The sequence below is a fragment of the Python bivittatus genome, unplaced genomic scaffold (genome assembly GCF_059951505.1).
Source record: "Python bivittatus isolate LINGU-HERP-01145 unplaced genomic scaffold, Pbiv_v1 ctg000200_np1212, whole genome shotgun sequence".
Taxonomy (NCBI): domain Eukaryota; kingdom Metazoa; phylum Chordata; class Lepidosauria; order Squamata; family Pythonidae; genus Python; species Python bivittatus.
This window is the reverse complement of record NW_028277040.1, coordinates 12,474,255-12,500,305: the sequence shown is the minus strand read 5'-3', so window position 1 is coordinate 12,500,305 and position 26,051 is coordinate 12,474,255. Positions and strand designations below refer to the sequence as shown.

The window sequence follows — 26,051 nt, the reverse complement described above, 5'->3', positions numbered from 1 at the left end:
ACCCCAACAGTAGATATGTAAAAGTAGGGGGCTTTTTTCCTCCAATGTGCATCTCTTTTAAAAAATTGAACCACAAAATTGACCATTCCTCTAGTTCAAAGAGATTCTTCTGGAGCTCTTCACATATTTTTTTACCACCCAGGTACATTTGGCATTGTCCACAAACGCGCCTCATTGCTTACTCTCAAAGCAAGATAACTTATAAACAAGTTAAAAAGTCCTAACACAGATCCCTGAAGGACTCTACTTCTTCCTTCCCTCCACTGAGAAAATTGCCCATTTATTCCTACTCTTTGCTTTCTGTTTAAACAATCAGCCATTTATAAAAGGATGAACAATTTTATTCCATGATTGCTCAGTTTGCTTAAGAGCCTTGCATGAGACAATTTATCAACAGCTTTTTGAAAATCCAAGTATATAATGTCACCTCCATCCATGTGCTTTTTGACACTCTATGCCAGAGATTTGGGGAATCTTGTATAAAAATAATAAATCTCAGAAAAAAATACACATCTTGAAAACAGCAGCAGACTACAGACACCCCAAACCCCAATGGAACAGCTTGGCCTTGAACTGACAACCAAAAACTGATGTTATTTGCATGTTGTTGTTTTTAAAACAGCACATGGAAAGCAAAAATACATTTAATGTCTAATTTACCGTTGAATTTTTTTTTCTCTTGCTTTACAATAATTTTCTCCAGACAAATACAATGTAATTCAATTTGCTTTTTATTTAGCTGATCACATCTGTAGTTAGTAACAGGCATGTATGTTAAATTGAATGAAGGCAAATGTGTGATTATATTGCAGTTATTTCTAATGATTGCAACTCTCTCATAATATTGTATTTATTTAAACAAAGTTTAACTGTCAAAAAATCCTCCTTGGAAATCAGCTCTAATCAACATTCAGAGACACATTAAATGAGTGCATGAGCTATTCCACCTGGAAAAGCTCACTGACATAGATATACTTTCTTTTAAAAAAACTTTTTTTTTTAATTTGCAGCTTTAAATATATTTGGGGGGAAAAACCACCAAGTTCTAGTGCAATTTATGCAAAAGTTAAGTGTATCAATATTAAGAGGGGAATATTATTACACACACACACATATATTTATATAAGATTGTCAGGCACTTATATATTGCTGGATTAAATTTCTGATTAAGAGGAATGAAGAATTCAAATAGAATGAATACATGCTGTAGGAATGCACTTTCATTTCTGAATAGTTTGGTCACAACGCCTTACATATGCAGAAAATCCAGCTGCTATATCACTGTGAAATCTACTACATATTTCAGGATGCCAAGGATGGTGGAAGCAATGCCCCCATCCTGCCCAGCGAGAAATTTGCACATACAAAACTCTCCTGAAATGAAACAGAACTGCCCACAAGCAGAGTTGGTATTTGTCTTACACAGAAGAAATTCATTGTGAATCATATTCATTGCCTTTTATCACTCAAATCAATATTTTTAAAATCCTCAAACAAAAATTCCAACATAGCATCAAATCGTCTGACATCACTAGCTGAAAATGGAGTAATTTGCTCCACTTTCGAAACTGTTCTCATATTTCTATCCAAGCACAAATCCTACACATTACAGGAAACATGCAAACCACACAGAAATGACCAGGTGATGTTAACCATCCCTCGTGTAGCTGGTGAATGTTAAAAAAAAGAGAGAGACTATTAAAGTTCACTGGTTTATAATCGGATCGGCACTGTCAACATTCAGTATGATTATTTCATACTGTTGAACATTACCTAGGTGTGTAAAGAGTTATCTATTATCTTCCACATTTGGACATCGATCAGTGTGACTATGCACACTTAGATACCCATAGCAAACAAGGAAGCTAAGGTGCATATTGCTGATGTGAACTGTGCCCTTCTTTTGTAATACATGCTTACAAATAATCCATGGATACACTTTTCAAAACAGTCTTCTCTGTAACGCTGAGCAGGCACAGAATGAAAATATATCTTCCCTGGACAATACATTTGGGTTACTTAAGTACATATCTTACTATCCTAGCCTCAATCCTGTTTTATTATATATTCTTTGAACTTTCATTTGATCGTCTTGCGATATGCCAAGCCAACTCTCACCCTACACTCTTAAATACAGTAGTTTGGTGCATATATCAATCTGTGATAATCTATGAACTACTTAGACTACAATATATATCCCTATAGCTCCCTTTGGCCATTTAACATAGTTGTTTTTATTAAGCAAATAATATTTTTCTTTACTCTTTTAAATGTATTCTCTCTTAAAATAAGCCTAACATAAAACATATATGTCTATATACATTATCAACTTAAGCCTACATGGAAGAGACAAGCAAGCTATCCTGTAGAGCAAGCTATACAGACATTCCATTATAAGTTTGCTTGATCCGCTACCCCACCCATCACCCATGTTGCCTTCCATAATAGTTCTGAGGCAACATGGCACACCACAGGAACAGCTCAGCCTTTCAGCAGATGGCATGGTGCCTCAGGAAGCAAATCTGGGCTATCATGAAAGGGAAGCAATTTGCCAAGGTTGTGGAGATCTACTTGAGGGCATCTTTTGCCTTTGTGTCAGAATATCTTTGCTGACTTTGGATATGGTACATCCTGATCCAGGGTATGTAGTGTATGTGTGGGAAGAGGAATGTTGTTTGCTACTTTGTGCAGGCAGCATGCCAATCTTGGCACATGAACAAAATTGGATGTATGACTTTCTCAACAGAAAAGAATAGTATCCTCTTCTCATTTTGAACATTATGATGGAATTTAGATATGGAAGAAAGAGTTCTTGCCTTTGTGTGTTCCTTCAACATATTTTACCCTACATCAGTTAGGGGGAACATGAAGATATTCTCCCACCAACCCTGATCACTGACCATTCTGGTCTAATGAGAGTTGCAGACCATCAGTTTCTGCAGTGCACAGATACTCCCTAACTGTATCACATTATTTTCAATTCAAACACTAAGACAAGATATGCATCTTACTGATCTCATAGTCTAGATGTATCTTAACATTCCACTGACTATGGAAAACTATGCTAAGACGTCATTTTTCATGATGGGAAGGTACACATGGAAAAAATCTTGATCTAAAACAGCTCCTAACATATATTACCTTTGATTACTACTACTACTTCATTAATACACTACGGCTGCAATCCTACATCTGAGAGTAAGTCCCAACAGACACAGTGGGATTGACTTCAGAACAAATGTGCTATAAGACTGCATCGTAGTTCCAAAAGTACTTGATTTCTTTTTATTTGAAAGGACAAAACAAAACTAAACCTCATCCTGCAAAGAACTGAGGTGGATAAAGGAATATTCTCAAGGTCAGTAAAACAAAATATGTTCATACAGACACTATTAGACAGAAAACTCAACTGCCTAATTGCTCTGTATCAACAGTTATTAATTAACCAAGTGACTGAATAGCTGTAAGGAAGGAAAAATCCCATTCTCATACTTTTGTTGAGGTGCAGACTCCTCACAATAATCTTGTTTCTCAAATCAATTTTGTGTGCTAAAAATATTGTTTCCAGTGCATCTGCACATAATAAGAATCTGCGTAAGTATATTGGCAAAAACTCTACTTTTCAGTAACTCACTCTGGCATTTTCAGTATCAGCTCTTGTCACGTGAAATTCACCCTTACATCACATTGCGATAGTCACAGAACATCAAGAATGAAAATTACAAACCTTAAGGATTTCATAGGTTAGGAAAATAGATTGAACTGCCTTAGTAATAGGACCGAGATGGGAAAGAGCCTAGCTTATAACTTAGGTTGTAGCTTAAAAAGCAGTTAGTAGGAGAACAGTTAATAGGAAAAGATGACACAGGAATGGTTTCCACAGTTCTCTCCAAAACAGACTGATCCTCAGGGACAATAAGCAAAATAGAATGCAGGGAACTGTCTTTTCAATGCAGGCTCACAGTCTAGCTTGAAGAAAACATGGGACCTGTGTTTGAAAAAGTAAGATCATACTTGCACCATTGATTCCAAAGGGCTTAATAGCCATGCCTTCTCCAATGAGAACTCTGAGAGCTGATGCTTCTAAATTGCAGGTGGGGGTGAGGGTCATGGATTTTTGCAAATCCTCAATAATTCCTTAACTACAAAATTATGCATGGTGTGGATAAAGAGGACAAGGAAAAGCTATTTTCCCCTTCCCAAAATACTAGAATCAGGGGATACCCAATGAAATTGAATATACTGGAAGAATCAGGACTGACAAAAGGATTTTTTTTTTTTTACACAACTTGTATTAAACTTTGGAATTCACTATCATGAGATGTGGTGCTAGCTACCAGCTTGGTTGGCTTCAAAAGAAAAGAAAAAAAAGGTTGGACCAATTCATGGAAGTCATGGGGATCAATGGCTATTAGCTTCGATGGGAGTGTGATTGCCTCTGAAGGCCATCTGCTGGGAGACAAGTGAGCTTCTTTATGCAGTTGGTTGGCCAGAGAACAGACTGCTGGACTAAATGGTCTGGTCTGGTCTGATCCAGCAGGGCACTGCGTATGTTCTTAACTACAATTTAAAAGAGTATTTTAGGTGGCAGTTAAGTGAATATGAAACGGGCAGGTATGCCTTTTGTCAAATAGCCTAATGATCTTGAACACTTCTTTTAAACACATTGTAGGTAAAGTGAAGAAACACGAGAAAGTAGGAAAAGAGTTGAAGAGGTGGTGGAAAGAGGTTAGAGCTGCTCATGAAATGCCAGTAGATCTGCTTTTACATTACCTGGAGATCAGGCCCTATTTTTCACTGTGGGAGTCAATTCTAATTTAGTGAAAACAGTTTTGTAAGGAAATCTACTTTTTAAAACCAACAACACTGTGACTTACTACTGGAACCCCATATTTATAGTATAGCAGACATATTCTGGTGACTGATGTAATTAAAAATAACATATGTAGAAAGGACACTGGCAATTTACGCTGTTTGGTCTACGTGGAGGACAGCTGCTTGATTGGATTCTTCGGAATATTCCATTTCCCCACTGGTTGGCTTGTTCCTTTCCTCATAAAGTTCTTGTCTGATTTCTAATGAAGGCCTATAGTCATCATCTTCTTCAACAATTGCAAGCTCAATGTTGTTGTTGATCGCCACCTCTCCCTCACTTCCTGACTCCTTTTCCAAGGAGTCAGCAAGGGCTTTTCCTTCTTCAGCTGGAGAAACAGGAGAGATTGGATCTGAAGTGAAGGTGGTCTCATCAATGGCTGCATGCTCACTGCCAGTCGCTTCCTCGGACTTGTCTTCTACTTCTATGGATGTGTCTCCATCACGGACTTTCTTCACATTGAACGTCAGGGGAGAGACCTTGAAAGATGAGCTCTTTGATGAGGAGGACTTCTGATGGTTAGGGGTGAAAGACTTCTTGATCTTCTCTCTCCTTTCAGGCGAGACAATCTTGGTGCTGAACTTGTTCATCTTCTTTTCAATATTTTGACGGGAAAATGCTTTCTTCAGGCTGTCAACCTTCTTGAGGCTTGATCTCTTGATCTTCTCAGCTCTGGACTCCTCTATTTTCTCATCCATACTGTCATCTGCAATGTCATCGTGGGGCACTTCATCCTCTGAGGACAACTCCACAGTGTGCAGGGTTTCTTCCAAGGTTTTGTTCTCATCAACAGGCTCTTCCTTCCCATCGGTAATACTGGGAACAGGCTCCTTCACAAATACGCTGGCAGGGATTTCATTTTCTTCCTGTAAAGAGTTGATATGTGTTTATTCAAGCTTCACATGACATAGACTTGATAAACAAGGCACAGCCCTGAATAACATCAATAGTTTTTTCTTTGGGATAATGAGGTAAAGGAAGTTGTTTTTGTTTTGTTTTTGTTGCCACAGTATATTCAACCAGTAACAATCACTTACTTCCTATGGAACTGTTCTTTTATACTGTGTAAAAGTAATGAGTTTATGAGCTGTCATCTACTATTATAATAAAATACATTTTAGTCAACACTGCTATTGCAGAATAGCTATTAGTTCAGCTGTAATCGTGCCAATATCTTAACGTCATTAAGAACAGGATGCAGGATCACTTCCAATTTCCCTATCATCCCTTCTCTTCTGGAGCAGAAATCCTCTCCTGTTAGGCTGAACTTCAATTAATAATATGCCAATATAAATGTTAAACATGGGTGTGCAGGATTGCTTGCTTACCTCAGGATATGAAATGAACAGATATGGTTGGTGGACATGAGTTAAACACTTGGGAACATTTCTCCCCTGGCCCTAATTTATTCTCCCAATGCTGGATTCAAAGTACTCTTCTGATATGGATTCAGGATTACTCTTCTATCGTTGCATTACTCCCAGAAGAAATAATCCAGAATGGTACAAACCGTTCTCAATTTTTGTTTCTTCAACAGATGTAGCACTGGCTTGCCAAATTGAGGGTCAGAACTCTGGCCTGGCTAGAATAAGTGTACTTTTTGATCTCCTGGGAAGTGTTACCTTTAATTCAAGATATGTGGGCTTGAGGCAAGGGAACTTCCTGATGCATTTTTTCAGGTAAACTGTTTTCCTTTCACATGCCTGCATTGTTCAAAATAGGTTCCAGAACAGAACTTTGACCTTGGAACTAATTATAAGAGCTTGTGCATCAGCCTTTTACAAAGATAGAACACTGACCTATCAGAACACCAATATTATCTATCTGTGCTTTCCAATTCTGGGTCCTTAGATATTTTGGACCACAACCATCTGGTGCTGATGGCTGGCAGCCATCAAGGACTGAAATTGGCCCCCCAGAATAGCAAGGTCCATCCACAGCTGGAATGTACAGTGCTCTACATATCCATCCATCATCCATATAGCCTTACTTGTTGAACAACAACCAAAAAGAATGCTGAATACCAACAACATTTTTGAATATGTGTAGATTCCCAGGGGAAATCATAGGGGTAGGCCAATGTTATTTCTCTTTTTCCACCTATTTGTTGTACTATTGTTATTTTTGTTTTATTTTTAATACTGATGTTGCTTTGCTGTATTTTGCAGTTCTATATGTGGCTATTCAATGGCCGTAAACAAACGTTCCTTACTTACTATTAGAACTTAAAGACTGTCTCCAATAATTTAAAGAGGAAGATAAACAGTACATGAAATTTGACCTTGAAACACTTGCAGTCTCTTCTAACTTTTACCACACTTGATACAACAAAACTGGGCACACTAACTTATTGTTTCTTGCTTTTTCTCTTTATAGTTTCAAGATGGAAAAAAAAAGATGATTAACACACTCTGTTGCTATCACCTCCTTGAAAAAAATATAAGCTACCCAACCACCACTAAAAACTTTTTGTGGCAGAAAACAATGGAATCACTTTTAAGTTTTAACAATAATGGATCCTTGAGAGTAGGACATGAAGTACTTAGAATACTCCTGAACACATATTGGAAGGGACATGGATACTCAAGTGCCAAGATATGGATATGGGAACAGTATGTGGAACAATGAAGGACAGAAAAAAATACAAATATAAAACTTAAGTCAAGTGCAATCATCGAACATTGGTGGAGGATGGTTAAAATGCAAGCTTTCATTAATCAGCATCCTAGGATTTCTTCAATATTTTTATAGTGTCCTTTTATATAAAGGATTGAGTTCATGGAGACATTTTTTCAAACTAGCAACTTGAACAGAGATAAGTAATCATTCCAAAGCCTCAATATTTCTATCATAGTATCCTTGGCTTTGGGAATGAATGTTTATGGGGAAAAAGACTCATCAAATAAAGCTGTCTACAGACAGCTTAATATCATATATTTTGCTTTAAACTAAGTATCGCAGAAGCAAAGCCCCACAAAGCGACAAAATAATTATTAAACCAGTTCTGTAGTACAGATAAAACTCGTAAAATGTTGAAAATGAAAGATGGCACAAAACCAAAATGGGAGGAAGCCATCCTGAGTCTTGATATGTTTGGGAGGAGTTGTGGCAAAATCGTATATAAGAAATAAAAAGCGTATAATGGCTCTTCTCTTCCAGTTAGGAATTCAAGCAGGGCAATCACAAGGCTGATGCTGACAACATTTCCTAATGGTGAGAATGGTTTTAGCTTAGCACCCTTGTTGATTGGCTCCTTTTTATGGGCACTTTTTTCATTAAAATAAAATAAAATAAAATAAAAAGTATTCAGACTGGAAATTCCTCTACCTGCCACAAGGGAGGTTCAAATGAGAGAGCTGGCTTTTACCAAAGGCCAGATATATTAAAATCACGACACTGATTTGGAAAAAAGCCTACTACTTCAAGGATAAATGAAGCTATAGATGGAAAGAGATGACAAATGTGAAGAGGAAATACAGTTATTCAGCAAACGGTATCAAAAATAGTAGTAATACTTCACTAGTGTGGCATGGAAAGCAACTGATAATTTCTGCAGGCCAGGAAAGAAAATGCTGGGAAAGAAAAATATGCTAGAAGGAATCTCCACAAAACAAACAGACTACAGAGGAGCAATTGAAATTCTCGTCTCGCTCGTCTGCCCTTTTAAAAACCTAGTTCCACAGGGCATGTTGTAGGAGCCATCGATGGACTAGTAGTAGGCTTACACAGCTTTGGAACCTAGAATTCTCCAGCAATTTCAGGGCTATTTTTGAAGTTACTACCTGCAGCTCCCCCCGCCCTGGGTTGTTGTATTATCTACTTATTTCTGTATGTTTCTGTCACTGTCTTGGCTTCTGCTCATTTCCAGATAATGCTCACCAGATAAAACTCCCCTTCACGTTGTTAGGGGAAGAACAGGGAGGGAGAGTATCTTTTGACCTAGAACAAGATAGTATGCCAACCAAAATGTTGCAATTGTTTTATTCTGTTCCCAGGGAGAAACTAATCGCAAAATTCAGCAGCTATAATATTGTGTTCACTGGTTAGCAATAGATAGTGCCGTGCCTTTGCCAAAAATGGTTTCTAGGAGGAAAGGTCACTGCCTCAGCTGCCTCGGGGCAAGCCTCTTGAATTTACTGCATCTTGTGCTCGGTTAAGCAGTTGGGCTTTTTCAGATAAAGCTAGTGGAAATGCCAGGTCAGAATTTCAAATATAAGCCATACCCTGTAAACGTTCTGGAACTTCTTTCATGAAGTTGGAGGAAGCGCCGTTGTTCCCAAATAAAGAAACCTCTCCTATTGTTCTAGGGACCTGCTTTTCCCATCATCTGCTTGTTCCTTAAGCAACTTCCTGGGAAACAGGATGTTCAGTTATGCCTTTAGAAGCAAGGGTTAATAAAAGAAACAGCAGCTTTAGAGCAACTGAAACACAGCCATTCAGACAGCCCTGGCACTAGGTTTGTTTGTTAGTTTATTTATACGTATATTCACAGAATTCAGAGCTATATAAACACGTCTCCTGAGAAATCCCTGCCCCTCCCCAGCCATAGTCCTAGTGGATTGTAAGGAATTTTGAGGACACTGTTCTAGGAAGCTCGCTCAATTACTGTAGCCCAATCTGTGCTCTTTGCTCTCACCCCAGGTGAGTTGAGAGTATGTCTAGTATGACCATGCGTGAAGAATGCCTCTTGATGTCACCGAGGAACTAAGAGAAGCCTTCTTGAAAAGTTGAATAATTCTGGCGCAGGATGATGGGGCTTTGGGTCCATGGCATCTGAAAGGAACCAAGCAGGGAAAATGTGCTGCAGAGAAACTCCAGATCTTCCTGGACTGTATTGAACTGCTTGATATTTTTAGTGTTTTTATTGGGAGCTGTAGATCTGGAGTTTACATTGCAATCTCAGGAAAATATGTGTGAGCTCAGGAGGAGATGACAAGGGCCTGCACCGTGTTGGTGCCTCTGTAATGCCCTGAACTCACACACATATTTTCCCGGGACTGCATGGCGCTTCTTTGAGGTGTCACAGCCAACTATAGCAATCATGTTGGCCCTGGATCCAAACCACCTTTCCTACTTTGGATCCAAATACTGTATACCTTTAGTTTGCTCCTATCGTTTAACATGCAGACGTCTATGGGCTCTGAGCACAGCGATTTGATTTGGCAGTCACTGTGAACAGCTGTTGATGGAAATGTCCTCCACAAAATGTTCAACCCCATTTTAAAAACCATTCACTGTATCTTGTGGCAATAGATTCTGTAAGGTAACCATCCAACTCAAAAAGCCATGCGAAAAGCAGATTTTTAATTTTCCCTGTCAGCTCTCCAGCAAACACCCGGTCTACTCGTGAAACGGATTCTGAGCAACCTCAGGCACTCATTTGTTTTATGTTTAGAGAAGGGGGAATCATGGGATTTTCTCCTTCACTTTATTCCCTTATTTAAATCATGGAAGTGCAAAAAGGCTGCTTTTTTCTCTGTTTGAGATTGGGAGAGAACTCTGTTTCACTTCTTGACAGATCTGGGGAAACAAGCAATTAGCAGGATTTTCTCCTGCTTTTACATGCCTTTATCCAAGCAATTGTACAATTTGGCATCTCTTCCAGGTTCTCTCATCTGCACTGCAAATTGGGAAGGTAAGAAATAAGAAAATGTTGCTTTTTTGTAACTCCTCCCTTCAATGGCATCAGTATGAGAGAGAGAGAAAAGCAGGGAAGGGAATCCAGGATTTTCCTGATTCCTTAAGGATTCTGCCAGTAATTTCATCCATCTTAGAAAGTGGACTCCAATTTATCTCCCTCCTACACTTTGCCATTGTGTTTTGCCCAGAAGGACCTGAGGTAGTTTTTAAATTTTAGAAAACTCAAAATGTCTGTCACCCTTAAAAATGATACCCCCCTCTGCATCTTGCTGAAGTCAGCCATTAAAATGAGCAAGCAGCTGAATAAATTCTGATTGAAATGTTTGAGAAGAAAGATGTTGCTTGTGATCCTGGAAAACTATTCCCGGTCAAATAACAATATTAGAATTGGCCGAACAAACTATAGAATATGAATTTCAGCTCTTCATGTATGCTACATCTTGGATGAAATGAGAGTTCTTTAAATGATTTAAGATAGTGCGCTAGAAATGTTTATGTGCTCTGGTTTTAAGATAATACTGTTATGATTATTTTTATGATTATTGTATTATGGATATTTTTCTTGTAAACCCCTTAAAGTTGCACAATTGCAGTGATTTAAAAATATAATTAATGGATGGATGGATGGATGGATGGATGGATGAATGAACATGGCATATCCTTTCTTTAATACTGTTCAGCTGAAGGCCTGATTTAGCAAACCATCATAGAAGCAAGTAAAACTTAGGATCAAGGTATCCCAACTTACAAACCACTGGAATAGTGCAACATAGCTTGTACCTCTGAATTCCTGAAAACATAATGTGCTTGGATGAAGTGCCAACCATGGTTTTTGCCATAACTTGTTATGACAGTCATCAGCGTCAGGCTAACTCCACCTAAACCCTGGCACAGCAGATATCTGATGTGAGCAGGCCAACAGGAGATGATAGACTTGAGGTTTATTCAGGTCCATGATACGAGCCTTCTCCTGGCATTTCATCCAACTCCCACAGAATCACCTGTAAGAGCAGCACCATGCTGCAGGGTCAGAACTGACCAAGGGTAAGGCCCTAGACACCCTTCCCATTTATACAAAATGGCACTGGAGAGAGAGCACGGTACGGTACACTGGATGTTCTGCTCAAGCCCCAGGTTTTTACAAGAAGAGAATGTTCTGCCCCTATTCTAAAAGCACGTTCCTTGGGAGCAAATTCTGCAAACTGAAACCAAACTGATTTCAAGTAAGGAAGTTTTTTAAAAAAACTTGAGATTAAAAAAATAGGATATCAATTGCCTATTTATTCAGACTGAAAACAAAGGTTATTTCAATTAGCCCAGTTAAATATTAGTGACTACTTAAAATGCATTTACATAAATAATATATAAAGACAGACATGTGTAGGGGGTGATTCACAGTAAAGTTTTTTTTTTTAATGTTCCAAACTATTAGCTATGATTAAATTGGAAGGAAGCAACACATACTGATGTTGTGATGAAAACATACATTCCACTTCCAGATTTAATCAGTATGCTTCCATTTTCTAATGCATATTTGAGTTAGTACTGATTTTAGAAGGGAAAAAAAGGAGGTTTTAATGGTTCTAATGGTTCCTGCCCATAATGAATCTTTGCTCAGAAAGCATTTGTGAGCTCTTCTTCCTTGCCACCTCCCAGAGGAAGAAAGCCAATGTGTCAAAACGTTCTGCAGCTGTAATAATACGCGTGAATTGGTGCACTGTGAGAGAATATCTAGTGGTCTTGTATGCTGTGTTATCAATTTCTTTCAGAGTCCATTCTAATTTTCTGGATCTTTAACCTTCTTAACTCACTTTGTCTTGATTTTTGAGCATGCAGGTGTTTTGTCAAACCTTGTTTAATTCTAATTCCAGCAGCAACAAATATAGTGAAACCACTGAATTTCTGCTACTTTCTTCCCTTCTTACTTGTTTCATTCCATGATCAAACATTTAAAAACTGCCACATTTGGAATAGTCCTGATTATTGTTAGACCCCTATCTCTAATTTACTGGGAATTTTCTGTCCCCCCCCCATGCTATTAAGACTGCACTTTTTCAACAAAAAGACTGCACTTTTTTTACCTGCCCAATGTGGGTGGCCTCCTAAGTTTGTTCATCCACTGAGTGATATATAACAGGCGGAATATAATTTCTTCTGAACCCCAGAAGGAAAAAATCATGCCACTCGTGTGCTTCCCTCAAAGCAGGAAGGAAGGATGCCAAAGCTTAAAAAGGCTTTGCAAACAGTTAATTCTCAGCTGCTTGCATTTCTAACAACTCCTGCAGCCACAGAAGAAAGAAAAAGAGGATAAGCAGAACCAATCCAGTAAATCAAAACAAAAGAAAAATGAAAGGCCTTTGAGGTTTTATGTATTTAAAACAGACATTATTTTTTCCTAAAGGTGCCTCAACAGCACAAATGCCTTTTAGATGTACTGAGCTTCATACCCCAATGCAGGACTCAAGTATTTACTGTTTTGTATCCTGCTTTATTGTGGGGGCGCAGGGAGGGTTATGGGATTCAGTGAAATTCGATAAACCCCTATAATATGACTTTCTGCCCTCTCTTCATCATTCTGAAATCCTTACCCTCTCTTTTTAGTTTAGACAATGGCCTGGGTGTCCAATTATACAGAGGACACTTCTCTGTTTGAAGGCAATTCAAATCAAGAACCATAAGAAAGCAAAGCAGAGAATATCATGAAGCATCTGGGCAGTAGATGGAACAGATCACTATGATGACATGTACTTTATCGATGATTGAATGATTTTGAAGCGTTGAATACGTGTGCACATGCCCACACAAATCTAACTATGCAAGCAAATTAAATGCAAAACTCTCTCTTTTTTAGTGCATTTGTAGGGTGGCAATGATTGGGATCTAGGTGTTTAAGATAATTAGCCAGTGCATGAAAAATATGCCATTTTCATGGTATAAAGCTTCGCAGCATAACAAGAGTTTGCCTTCAGTAATAAGACAACATTTCCGTCAATATTTAAAAATGAGTAGAGCCAACCAGTCCCATCACTAGACACTATGAGTCAGTCTGTTCGGTCAGTAGAGCGGGAAGGAAAGCAACAAGAGCAACTCCAGAAGCTAGAGTTTCCCCTGAAAATGGAACCGCTCCCTAACACAAAGCATGAGAACTGCAAAGTAGGGTGTCCACTACACAATGGGAAAGTTGCCAAGCTTAAACTGAAGAAGAAATGAGAAGGGGAGGATGGTTTCCTTCTGTCAGGGGGCAATCAACTGTATGAAGCGTCTCTAGTCTTGTAGATAATAAAGAATGGCTTACTAGCCATGCTGTGCTGAGTGTCTGGGAAGCTTCAGCCCAGCTTGAGCTAGCCCAGGCAGGGAGCCTAACAGCAGGTTAGGACAATGTCCCACCACCACCTTCCCACCTGCCGCAAGGGGTTGACTCTCCCCATATCTCATTCAGAAGGCTTAGACTTAAGTACTGGGATGGGTCCTCCTTTCTCAGCTTATGCTTAATACCCCACTTAGAAGAGCTGTGAAAGAAGTGGTTGTGACAGCCTTCTGCATCCTATATTAAAAGAGCCATCACAGCTACCTTTAACGTATGGCTCTGAGGATCTCTCAGAATGAGTTACGTTAGTCCAAAAGAAAAAGGGGCAGTTGGTAGCAGCTAGCAATCTTGGCTGATCTCTGAAGCTAAGCAGGATTGGCTCTGTTCAGAATGAGGACAGCTGACTACATGGGAATCCGAGTGCAGCAGACACTGGTTAGATAAAGAAAACTTCTGGGGAGAAAGCAATGGCAAGCTATTTAGGTAACAATGCCGAAAACACGATATGAATGCAGTCAATTGGAGAAAGACAAGCATATTTCCTTGTCCTATCAAAACAATGTTCAAATATTTGTCAATGGGCTGATTTCACCAAGAGCCTCTGTTGACACCCCACAATCAATTTTTTTGCACATGGATTCAGGAACAGCACTTGCTGTTTCAAAAATATGATTTTATCATTTTATTACTCATTCTATTATACATGCTATCCTGTATCTATGCATCATGAAAGGAGAATAACCCTATGATTCTTCTTATAAGTCAGTGGGGAAAGATGATAGAACTTGCATAACCAGGAAAAGGCAGGTGAGAATTCTCTTAACCCCCAGACGCATGCACAAAAACAGTGAGAAATAATAAGCCTTAATTCACTCCTTTGTGTATCTCATAATCTCAACATTTCACTGACCACCAGCAGTAAATTCTAACCACATGAAATAACTAGAGGAGTGGCTCCTTACAAGCATGAAATGTATGCATATTTATTTCCACATCCATTTGTTGCTAAACAAGGGCCTTGGAGGAACACACAGTCTCTCATTTAATTGGCTTTTTTTAAAAAAAATCAAGAGTTAAATTGAAACCGCACACTAAGCAGACACAGGTTCTTTGTCTTCGCCAGCAGAGTTTAGAACTGTTTAGAGAGGAGAAAAAGTGTCAGTTCTTTTTCAGATATTTCCAAGGGACTCCTAGATGAAACTGTACCCTCCTAGATGTGCTTGTTTTTAGGATTTCTTCTTATCTTCCACTTCCCCTTATTTTTTCTTTATATCAGACAACGGTCTAAATAACTTAATAGGTTTTTAAAAATTAGATTTATATAACAGATATCACTGCAAGGGTTTGGTCTGGGAAGGCCTTTAGACAAGGGGAAGGGGAAGGGGAAGGGGAAGGGGAAGGGGAAGGGGAAGGGGAAGAGAAGGAGAAGGAGGAAAAGAGCCTGGAACATCACAGCAATGTTTATCATCTTTTCTTGGGTGTGGCAGGACTGTTCCTTGGACAGACTAGGGAGAGAAAACTGCAGCTTCTGGGAACTAAGTAGCTTAGCTACTCCCATAATTTTGACATGTATCATGAGATACCTAAGAAGGGCTTATCTACTGTATAGCAAGCTTGCTCATGTGCAGGGTCAAATGCCATAACAATTCTGGTGTGGGAAAGCTGTACTCAAAGGAGTTGGAGCCTAGCTAAAGTTTCAAAAGGAACTTAGCCACATGGACCCCTACTCGGGTATATGCTCTTTCTTGACCCCACAAGACAGTAGCGAAGGACAGATATCCTGTCTTCCAGAAGTAAGAGGTGTAGAAGAAAGGAGCAGCAGCAGGATCTTCTCTCTTGCATCTCCATCCATGAGGGAACCATTGCACCTTCCAGAAAGTCTGTCTGGAACTTCAGGCTGAGAGTCAAGGGATGCCCGAAAGTGACTGCAATAGTTTTATATAGAGAATGCAGATATATTTCTTATCTCATAAGGCAGGCTATTTACCAAATGGTGAGCTTCCACACAATCTGGGCACAGTATGCAACCAGCCAACACCCCTCTCTGAACTGGCCAAATGATAGGGAGAATTTTATTTTGCCCCTTTCATCCCAGATATAGGATTGGACCTAACGTACAGCCAAATTCTCATCAACACACAAGTAAAACAAGGGTGTTGGGCCAGACCCTGAGTCAGAATCAAATAACAGCAGCAGAAATTTTGATTCAAAGCATTTTCCTTATCTCTCCCATCAGACAATGAAATAGATCTCTATTATCTGGATTTAAAACAAAACAAAGCAGTAGGAAATTATGAACATTCTGGCTGGTTCTTCCTGTCCTTTTTTAAAAAGTTTATATAGAATAGTTGAAAACTTCTAGTTTACCCTTAGGAAAAGCCCCCCAAAATGAAAAACTAAAAGACAGATTATTTTCCTTCTCTGGTTTTACATGAGAAAACAGGGTGAGGAGAACAATGAAAAGCAAGGTGGAGACTCTTCCTCCCAGGGGAACTGACAGGAGATTGGCATGTTAGCACACCAAAAGTTTTCCACAGAGGCCCACTTGATATATTTAAAGAATTATCATCTAATGGTGCACAAGCTGTTAAATGTGAAAACAAATTTAAGCGACGCACACATCATATCTGCATGAAACTTGCCAAATTCCCTCCCCATTAAAGCCATAGTCTTTTCAGAGCTAAGTGGAATGTCTCATACGCTCGATTCAAATTTAGATTTTGCATAATCCAGACGACTGCTAAAAAAGGGGATGGTATGCATGCTGCTGATCTTATTTAAAAAAAAGTTGGGTTTTATAAGCAAATCTTTTAGCAGAGCTGAGTTTCTCAGAAGACTTCTAAAAAAAAAACAGAGTGCCTGGACACAAGACCACTCATTTACTTTAGAGCAGAGATGGGCACACCATTCTTCTGAGCTGCTTGCAGGCTGACTGTAGGCAGGGCTGCTCTTTTCTTCTCTCTTTTTGCCAGCTTCTTTTTTCCCAACCCCAGATCCGTGTCTCCAGGGACAAATCAAAGTTCTGAACTCAGTGCCTGCAGAAGACTTTTGTAATTAGGCTGAGGGACTAATCAAAATGAAATTTGTCTAATGAATTTTGTCAGCAGGCCGTACATCGTTCAATATAGATACCAGAGTGGGGTTGCAAAAATCCAAACCACCAATAGAAGGCAGCAAAGAGTTTTACTCTATCTCTAGTCCTCCTCTAGGGCTGCAAATCGCCACCCTTACTCTATGTATCTATGTAATCTGTGGTCCAATAGCCTACAGCGGGTCAGGCTCAGCCTGCTACATCCTTCCAGCTTTGGTTGCCAATCATCAAGACATCGCCATGGCAACAGCTCTGTCTGCTGCTTACTTTTTCTAGGAGACTCAGGTGTGTCCATAAGCATCGGTACATATACAGAAGAATATGCACAGAAGGGAATTTTACTTTGATCGTAATTTTCTTAATTTATTTTAAACCTGTGACTCAATTATGAGATGAGGAGACGGGGATCAATATTAATAATTATTAACTACTTATTAAAGTATTAACTACTAATAATCACTATTACAGTAGTTAGAGTTAATTATGAATGAACTCTATTATTAGTTATTAACTAATATTAATTTTTGTGCCTCTGCTATTATTATTTTTTCTATTGTTTTTATTGTGTGGTTGGTCGCTAAGACTCAATGACGACATGATGGCATGTAATCAATCAAGCTGCCCAGAGTCACATTTGTGAGATGGGCCACTATATAAATTGATTTCATAAATAAATAAACAAATAATAACATTAATTATATTATTACTATTTATAAATCATTAACTATTTTATAATAATAAAATTAATTATTAAGAGTTCATTTTTTAATCCCCATCCTCTTTTCAAACCGTTTTTAAAGTGGCTGTCCCTCTTTTTCAATGCAACCCCTGAAATATTTTCAGGAACTGAGGTGGTGGCCCTTAGCCACACCAAAAGTAGATCAAAGCCAACAGAAGCCCTGCGCCCCTCATTTGGAATGCGGGTTTGGAAAACAGACTGCAAATGTTTTAGAGAGAAGCCAAATGGACAGGGCTTCATACCAACCCTATTAAAGTTGCTTGCCTGCCACCCGCTTGCATAATACTTTGAGACATTAAGGCTGGGCAGCTTTTTGGATCTGAAGGAGAAAAGGTGCTTTGGGCCATACCCGGGTACATCTGTAGCACCTTCTGCAATGCCTCAGGCTCCTTATGGATTGTGCTACAGCAGAAGTAGCTGTGTGATGGCAGGAAAAGACCCAGCTGCTTTTCAAAGACAGTCACTATCTCTCAGCTCCCCTATCTTCTAGAGTCAAGGAGACCTACTGTACAGCACACGCTTCCTGAAAGCCTTTAAGAGAAAAAGGCAGGAACTTTTCAAAAACTAAAGCAAGGTGTTCTCCATGTACAAAATTCCACTCCAGGATTAAGTGAACTTAAAATAGCACAAAGGAATCTCCCAGCGTATTCTCTCTTTTCTACCCACTGGGGCAGATAAAACAAAATGTTGCTTATCTGATGAAGTTATAATCTGCATGTTCAATGAAGCAACTTGGTATAGGCACTTCCTCTAAAAGCTATGCATCCTAGAAGAAAATGTCATGTGGGCAAACAAATATTGATTCTGACACAGTTCTGGGCTAGAAAATGTGTATCCATGTGATTATATTTTAATGTAAGCTGTGCTGAATGGCTCTTGTGTGTGAGCACTGATGTAGAAAATGAACAACATCCACTGGGTAGAAGAAGTACAGTACAATCAAGGCTTTCAATGCTCATGCTCTTGATACATTTGGACTGATCAGGAGTTGCATGTCTGGCCTGGGGTGGAGTTTTACATTATAGAAGCTTGGTAGAATTCTGATATACGATGGAGGTGAAAGCTGATTAACTGTTATTCATTTTCTTGCTGACTAATCACCCCTGTCCTCACATTACATTTTTACTCTTTCCATCTAGATGGTGAGAATGTTCTTTTTCAGAGAAAAGCGAATCCAGAAGACAAGTATTCAGATCTTGACTCTTTTAGAAACTTATTAGATAACTGTGGGCAATGAAGCTGTTTTCCAATACACCCCTCCCCCCATTTCCTGATGTGCCTATTTCCTGATGTGTGGCCAAGAGATCACACAAAAGGGTAACCAAATCAATTAAGGGGTTGGAGCAATTCTTTTACAGGTGGTCCTTGGTTAATAACGGCTTGTCCCTGCAGTCATGTGATTGCAATTTGAAACCTTCCCTGCCCGCTTCCCACAAGCAAAGTCAAAGGGGAAGCCAGCAGGAAGTTGGAATTCGCGGTCATCTGAGGTCCTCACTTAACGACCCACAGTAATTCACTTAACAGTGGTAACCGGGGACTGTTGGAACGGCTATTGTTAAGTGGCATGGTCACGTGACATTGTGCTTTACGACTGCATCTCTTAGCGATGGAAATTCTGGTCCCAATTATTATTGTTAAACAAGGACTACCTGTATGAGGACAGTTAAAATGACTGGGGCTTTTTATCTTTGGGGGAAGTAAGGAGGTCGGGCAGAGGCACATAAAATTATACCTGGTGTGGAAAAAGTAGACACAGACACCTTTCTCCCTCTTTGGTAGCATTAGTACCTGAGGTCATCCAGTGGAATTCAGTGTGAAAGACAAAAGAAAGTACATCCTTTCACAGCATGTAGATAAACGATGCTTCTACATGAGGCAGGGGTGGGTGGTCATAAACCTGGGTGACTATAAAAGGGATTAGAAAAAGTCATGGAGCATGAGCATGGTATGCGTAACTGCTGAGTGGAATCTCCAATGTCAAGGGCAGTCAGCCTCTCAATTCTGGTTGCTGGGAAGTGTGAGCAGGATGGTATTCTTGTATTAAGGACCTGCTTTTGGAATTCCTATGGGTATCTGACTGTCCTTTGTGGGAACAGAACATTGGATTAGACGATCCTTTAGTCCAGCGGTTCTCAAAGTGTGACCTGGGGACCCTTGGGGGTCCCCGAGACCTTCTCAGGGGGTCTGCGAAGTCAAATAAATAAATAAATACTTTAAAATTTCTCAGTTTTAATTTCTAATACAGTAAATAGCAGCAGATATAACCCTCATAAACCAAAGCTCTTTGGGATCCTCAATCATTTTTAAGAATGTAAATGGGTCCTGAGACCAAAATGTTTGAGAACCACTGCTTTAGTTTGATCTGGAATGGTTCTTATCTTCTTACAAATTAATGGCTACTGTAAAAGCCACAGAGAAAATAAATGTAAAGTATTACAGCAATTTTAAAGCACTACAAGTAGTCCTTGACTTACAACAACAATTGGGACTGGAATTTCCATTGCTAAGCAATGCAGTCATAAAGCGCAACCACATCGCTTAGCGACTGCAATCCCTGCAGTCCTGGTTGTCACTGTTAACTGAATCCCATGGTCGTTAGGCGAGGTGGTGCATGAGAAGTGCCGTGTGGGTCGGGGAGGGTGCATGGGGTGCACAAGAGCAGGTTGGGGAGGTTGCGTAGGGTGCATGGGAGGCACTGTGTGGGTCAGGGACAGTGCGTGAGTGGCTGGTGCAGCATGAGCACAGAGAGTCTGGGGGAGGTGCATGGGTAGAGGAGACTTACCCCAGTGACTTGCAATCTTCCCTGCTGGCTTCCCCCATTGACTTTCTGGGTAAGCTGGCAAGGAAGGCTGCAAATGGCAATCATGTGATCGCAAGGTACTTGGCAACCAGTTGTAAGTGCAAATGGGTTGCCAGGTACCCAGATTGCGATCATGTGACCATGGGGGTGCTGGAACAGCTTTAACTCCAATGACTAGTCATAAATCCCTTTGTTCAGCACCATCATAACTTCGAATGGTCGCTGAATGAATGGTTGTAACTCGAGGACTACTATATATAAACATAACAACAGAGACACTGCAGGTGACTTCAAAAATTACTATGGAAGATTAGCAATGTAGTAAAATCTTTTTTGAATCAAATTTGACTCCTGGTGATTTCAGGGATGAATTGTTCTTGGCAATAGTAAAGAAGTGGTTTTTCACTGTCTCCAGGGTTGATCTTTCATTCAAGTACTAACTATGTTGATCCTGCTTGCTTGTTTACTCATGTGCCATCAAGTCAGTGTCAACTCTTAGAGACCTGATAGATTTTCTCCATGATCATCCTGCTTAGCTTTTTTCAAATCAGCCAAGTTGGCTAGGCTATGTAATATACACAGTGATAAAAATCTGAAAAGTTTGAAAGTTTAACACATTCCATTAGGCTGCAGCAGATAGACATGCAAAATAGAATCATACTATTTATTCTGTGGCAGACCACCTCATTCAGCTCTTGTCCCTATGCCTGAGTTATTTCTATCCAGCTACTTATTAAAATGATTATTATTTAGCTTAATAAGCTCATGCCCGTGCTTGCTTTTTTCCCCCTTCTTTCCTTCTCTTTGGCTTTTTAGAGTGGGATAAAAATACTTTAAATGAACAAATAATGCATAGATGCTATCATAAGAAATGCGAAATTAAGACATCGCTTAGTGATTTTGTAAAATGGGCATCTAATATGTTCCATTGCACTGTAGTTTCTTCAGCAATAATTCAGTAGTTTGAGATGCTGGAGGAGATCAACCCATAGACAGAAATAGATTATTTTAGTGACTAATGAAGCAACTGGCCCAAGGTAGAGAGATTAAAGGACAGCTGTCTACTCTCTTTTGAGTTCTCCACTTGATGTCCTCCATTGAAAATACAACTCCCCATGTTCCTGGCCAATGAAGAATTGCAAGTTAGACATTCTGGAAGCTATGGTTCCAACACCACATTGTTGGAGGGTGCCAAATTGGATAAAGTTCTATTTAAAAAGTTGGGACAACTCTTATGATGAAAAGACACCCACAAATATTTTCTCTGAAGGACTACTAACCTTGACTGTTTCATAAATAATACCTGTAAACTGTGCAGCTTTTCATGTACCCCAGTTTACAATTCACTGGGGTATCCAGTCAACAGGCGGTAGCTTGCATTATGTTTTTAGACAAGATTGCTCTTCATCCATGAAAACGATCTGTACAGTTTATTCTGCTTCTTAAACAAGCAATGCTGGATGTAATTCTAGAGAGAGTCAACCAATCACCAAACCTTATGCATTCTTGCTTGGAAGTAAGTCCCACTGACTTCAGGTCAACACATTCCAGGTATGCTCTTGACTATAGTTTCCCTCTGGTACTTCTCACTGCTAGGAGAATGTCAAGAATCCTAAGCATGCCCCTCCAATGCACCGAGAGCAAGATACTCATTGTAATCTTTCTGGCAACCTGCCTGGGGTGTTGGTGCTGGGTGATCAGGAAAAAAAGTGTGAATCACGTTCCTTCTTGGGTTGAATTCAGTGCCCAATGCATGAACTGGAGCAAGGCTGCTTATCATTTCAGCACCATATATCCAGATTTGGAAATTACCATCCCTGCTTTTTCTAGAGAGATTACACAAAAGAACAGCTGTAAAACTGGCTTTTCTTCCCATTTTAATGACTTCAATTAATTAACTGCTTTGTTTCAAGCATCTGGCTATTTTCCAAACAATTAAAAAAGTTTCTTGCCTTGAAAATCCATAAGCAACCATTTGGATTGATTTCCGATTTCCATCATGACTTCTGATGGAAGGAACAAAATACACTGAATATTCTATCCTATTCCAAAATAGGGGCTGGCATATAGATGCTTATTAGGTCTGTCCTTACTTCTGAAGGGATTGAGAAGAATTGTTCTGGTCCTTGCATGAACATGAGAACGAACCATTCCTCTGTTCGTTCAAGCACCCCCACGTTTTTCCGGCTTCTATATGGGTCTGAAAAAAAGTTTCTGGTACTTGAAGGACTCAAAAGCAGCTCTATTTTCTTCAGGCTCCTGCAGAACCCAGAAGAATATGGGGCTGCTTGAATGAATAGTCGAGTGGTGCTATGCTCTGCTCATCCTTCTGTGAAGTACTCCTTTGAATCATTTTCAAAGCATACACCACCCTATCATTCAGATGATGGATTCTGGGATGACACTGGCCTTGTTCCAACTGTTCTGGCTGAGATCTCACCTGGCCTGTCCCATCCACCCAGCTGTGCTCTGTATGAGGCTTGCTTGTTGTCTGCCTGGCAGACTTTTTCTTTAGCTTGCTTTCTTCTAACATGCCAGAGGCAATGCTGCTGAGAGAGAGAGACCTTGCCAGGGAAAGAGGAGGCTCTCCTAGTTTGCACTCCAGTATATACAGTAGGGGCAAAAGTATTGCTTTGTTTATGCAACACATATCATGGTGGGGCTGCTGCATCACAAAATGAATTGAAATAAGTAGTGAGCAAGGGTCAAGCAGACTGGCTGGTGATTGGCATCTGAGGAGCATGGATGTCATGAGGCCTGAGCCACAACCCCTGTCTGCTGCTCTCAAGTGCCATCCTGTTACTTCAATAGGACTGAAACATGCAATTGTTACTTCAGTTGGCTTCTATACATGGAATGGGAGAAAGAGATTTATGTAAATGTAGGCATGCTACATAGATTTCAATATCATTCTGCCCAGAGAGTTTTCATGTAAACACAATGTAGGTGTTCCTTAATCACAAAACAAGCAATTTGACTTTTTGTTTAAGGATGCTCTTGCCCAAGAATGAGTAACAGAGGCGGCAAAGGGAATGGGAGGAAAGGCTTAACTTTCATTCACAAAGTTAGATCCAAGAGGCACAGCCTGAGGCCCACCAACATTTTAGATGAGGTCCCGAGCTTCTCAAAAATTCTTCTCTGCCTGCCTTGCTCTCACCACCATGATCACCACCCCTGCATCCTTCCTCCCTTACTTGCCTTCTTTTGGCCACTATATGCAACTTCAAACAATATCTTATGGCTAATCTTGGAGGATGCTGGACACTGCAGCTCAGGTGTACCTGGAAGAGCACCAGTTCCTCAGTCCTGACTTGTTTACTGGATGGCCTTAAACAGCAGCAATTTTCTTTGGCCCATGAAACTAGGTTGGCCAGGAGAATAAGGCCCATTCTGCTCAGCAGATATTTTCAAGTAAATATGCAAAGGATCAAATAGCCCTTTAAAAATCACCATAATCACCATCACAACGTAACAAGAAAGGGGGCACAGGGAGAAGGAAAACTTTCAGGAGGGGAATACCTGTAGTGCATTCATTTACCAATCAAATCTTTTAACATATTTAGCAACATTAAACTGCAGACCCATGTCCAAGCTATCATACTTCAGATCTAAATGAAGGAGACTTTGAGTTTGATCCAGACATAGAAGTTGTAGAAGGAATAAAATCCATAGAAATACTCCTACTGTAAAACATTTTTAAAATAATAGTTCAGAAGAACAGAGAGGCGAGAATAATTTGTTCAGGATATCAAAGAAGTCAAGCATTTCTAAGGACTACTTTTTGTGTGCTCTAGGCCCCGAATATAGGTTAATGTCAACTGTAAAACAAGAAAGGGCGAAATTCAAACTTAATCCATGAGCCAAGGAGAGAAATCCTACATGAAGAAAACACTGCTGACCTTTTTAATTGGGCCTTCCTTTCTATGCGAAAAATGCAACCTAGCACAGCTTGAAAGCTTCGATTTGACTGCTGATTTTGCTTCTCTGGAAGGTGGGGCAGTCCAATACGTTTAGAAAGTAAATATGCCTTTACTTTGTGCTATCCCATATTAAAAAAAAAAAAACATACAGAATTACATTGCCATGCAGGAAAAATACGAAGTGAACTTTCTTTTACAGTAACTCCAAAACAAATGCCAGGGCGGTGATTCATTTACTTATGAAACTGAGAAGATGATGGCCAAATATCAATCCCCAACAAAGTAACTTGGGACTAAACTCCAATGAGTCCAGACAGACATACGTTGGCATAAATACACCAGGCAGTTGTTGCTATTGTGGTTGATGCTGCTGGATCTGGAGAAAGGAATCATTTTGGAGGGAGAATCCAGCCGGAAGTGAGTGCCAACAGCTACGTTGGGTGGGGTTGCAGCCCAGTAGTAACTAATAATTTTTTCCAGAGCCTATAAATGCAGCTCTTTACTTGGTGGAATTCAGGAGCCGAGATTTATGATGATTCACATTTTTTTCAGTTTAGGGACAGTGAGTTTCAGCAAGACTTCCAGTTGCCCCGATTTATTAGATTTTTTTGTGCATGTTGCGCTTGTAAAGTTGGGGGCAAGGGGAAGATGAGAGTAATACATAAGAAATACATAGGAATTACGAATACACGAAGAGGGGAAAGCGTGAGCGCTGCCCTGATTACGTCTGTTTATCGTCCACTTCTCCTGCAAGGAGAAGAGAATGGTCGGCCGGCCCCCACTTTGACCCGCGTTTAATCCCCACCACTCTACCACTGCAAAAGCTCAATGGGAGGGAGAGCGCTCCTTGGGGCCCCATCCAAACCCACCACTAACAAACCCGCAGCCTCCCTCTCTCCTTGCGCACACTGACCTGGAAGATGAGCACCTTGAAGTGGTTGCGGCGCAGGAGCTGCGCGTGGTTGTGCTCCAAGCGCTTCACCTGGGCGCACTGGCGGTCCATGCGGTCGCGCACCTCGCGCGTGTTGGCGCTGACCTTGCGCGACTTCTCCAGCAGCTTGGCCACCGTGTTGCTGGTGGATGTGTGGTTCTTGCACAGCTTGCTCAAGTCGCTCTGGATGCCCTTCACCGAGCCCTCCAGCTCGATCTGCCGCTGCTCCATCTGCTGCTGCTTCTCCTGCACCGAGTCCAGCATGTTCACCAGCTTGTCCAGGAGGGTCAGCACCGTGATGGCGTTCACTTGCGAGCTATCCCGAATCGCCTCGCCGGGCGCTGGCGGCAGCAGGCTGGGGCTGCGGCTGCCCGAGGGCACCGGGCTAGGGCTGCTGGGATCCAGAGGCCCATCGGGGCTGGGGGAAACGTACGCGCTGCTCTTCTCCGCTTGCACCCCGTCCTCCCCCATCGCGGCGAGGCTAGGAAGGTGGGCGGCCGCGACCAGCTCCCTCTTGCGCGTCTCTGTTTGGGGGCAGGAGCGCAGTCTGCCCCAGCACCGACGCTCCTCAAAGGCTTCTTTGCGGCAGCCGAAAACTTGAGAAAGGCTCGGCGCAGCCCCTCCCGCCCTTCCTGATCCCTCGATTCTGCAACCTGGAAGGGTTCAAGCCCAGAGTTCGTCGCCTGCAGGTTTAAATTTTCCCCCTGCCTCCCTCCCTCGTTGCTTCCTCCTCGCCCTCTTTTCTTTACA

General features: G+C 40.6%; 1 protein-coding gene across 1 annotated transcript; it reads right to left on the bottom strand.

Annotated features, from left to right (window-relative positions):
• Nucleotides 1-713: 713 nt before the first annotated feature.
• Nucleotides 714-26,051, bottom strand: CAVIN2 (caveolae associated protein 2). Its single transcript, XM_007420394.4, has 2 exons — nt 25,284-26,051; nt 714-5,739 (listed from the first exon to the last, which is right to left on the bottom strand). The coding sequence occupies exons 1-2, from the start codon at nt 25,770-25,772 to the stop codon at nt 4,966-4,968; spliced, it is 1,263 nt and encodes a 420-aa protein (XP_007420456.1). The 5' UTR covers nt 25,773-26,051; the 3' UTR covers nt 714-4,965.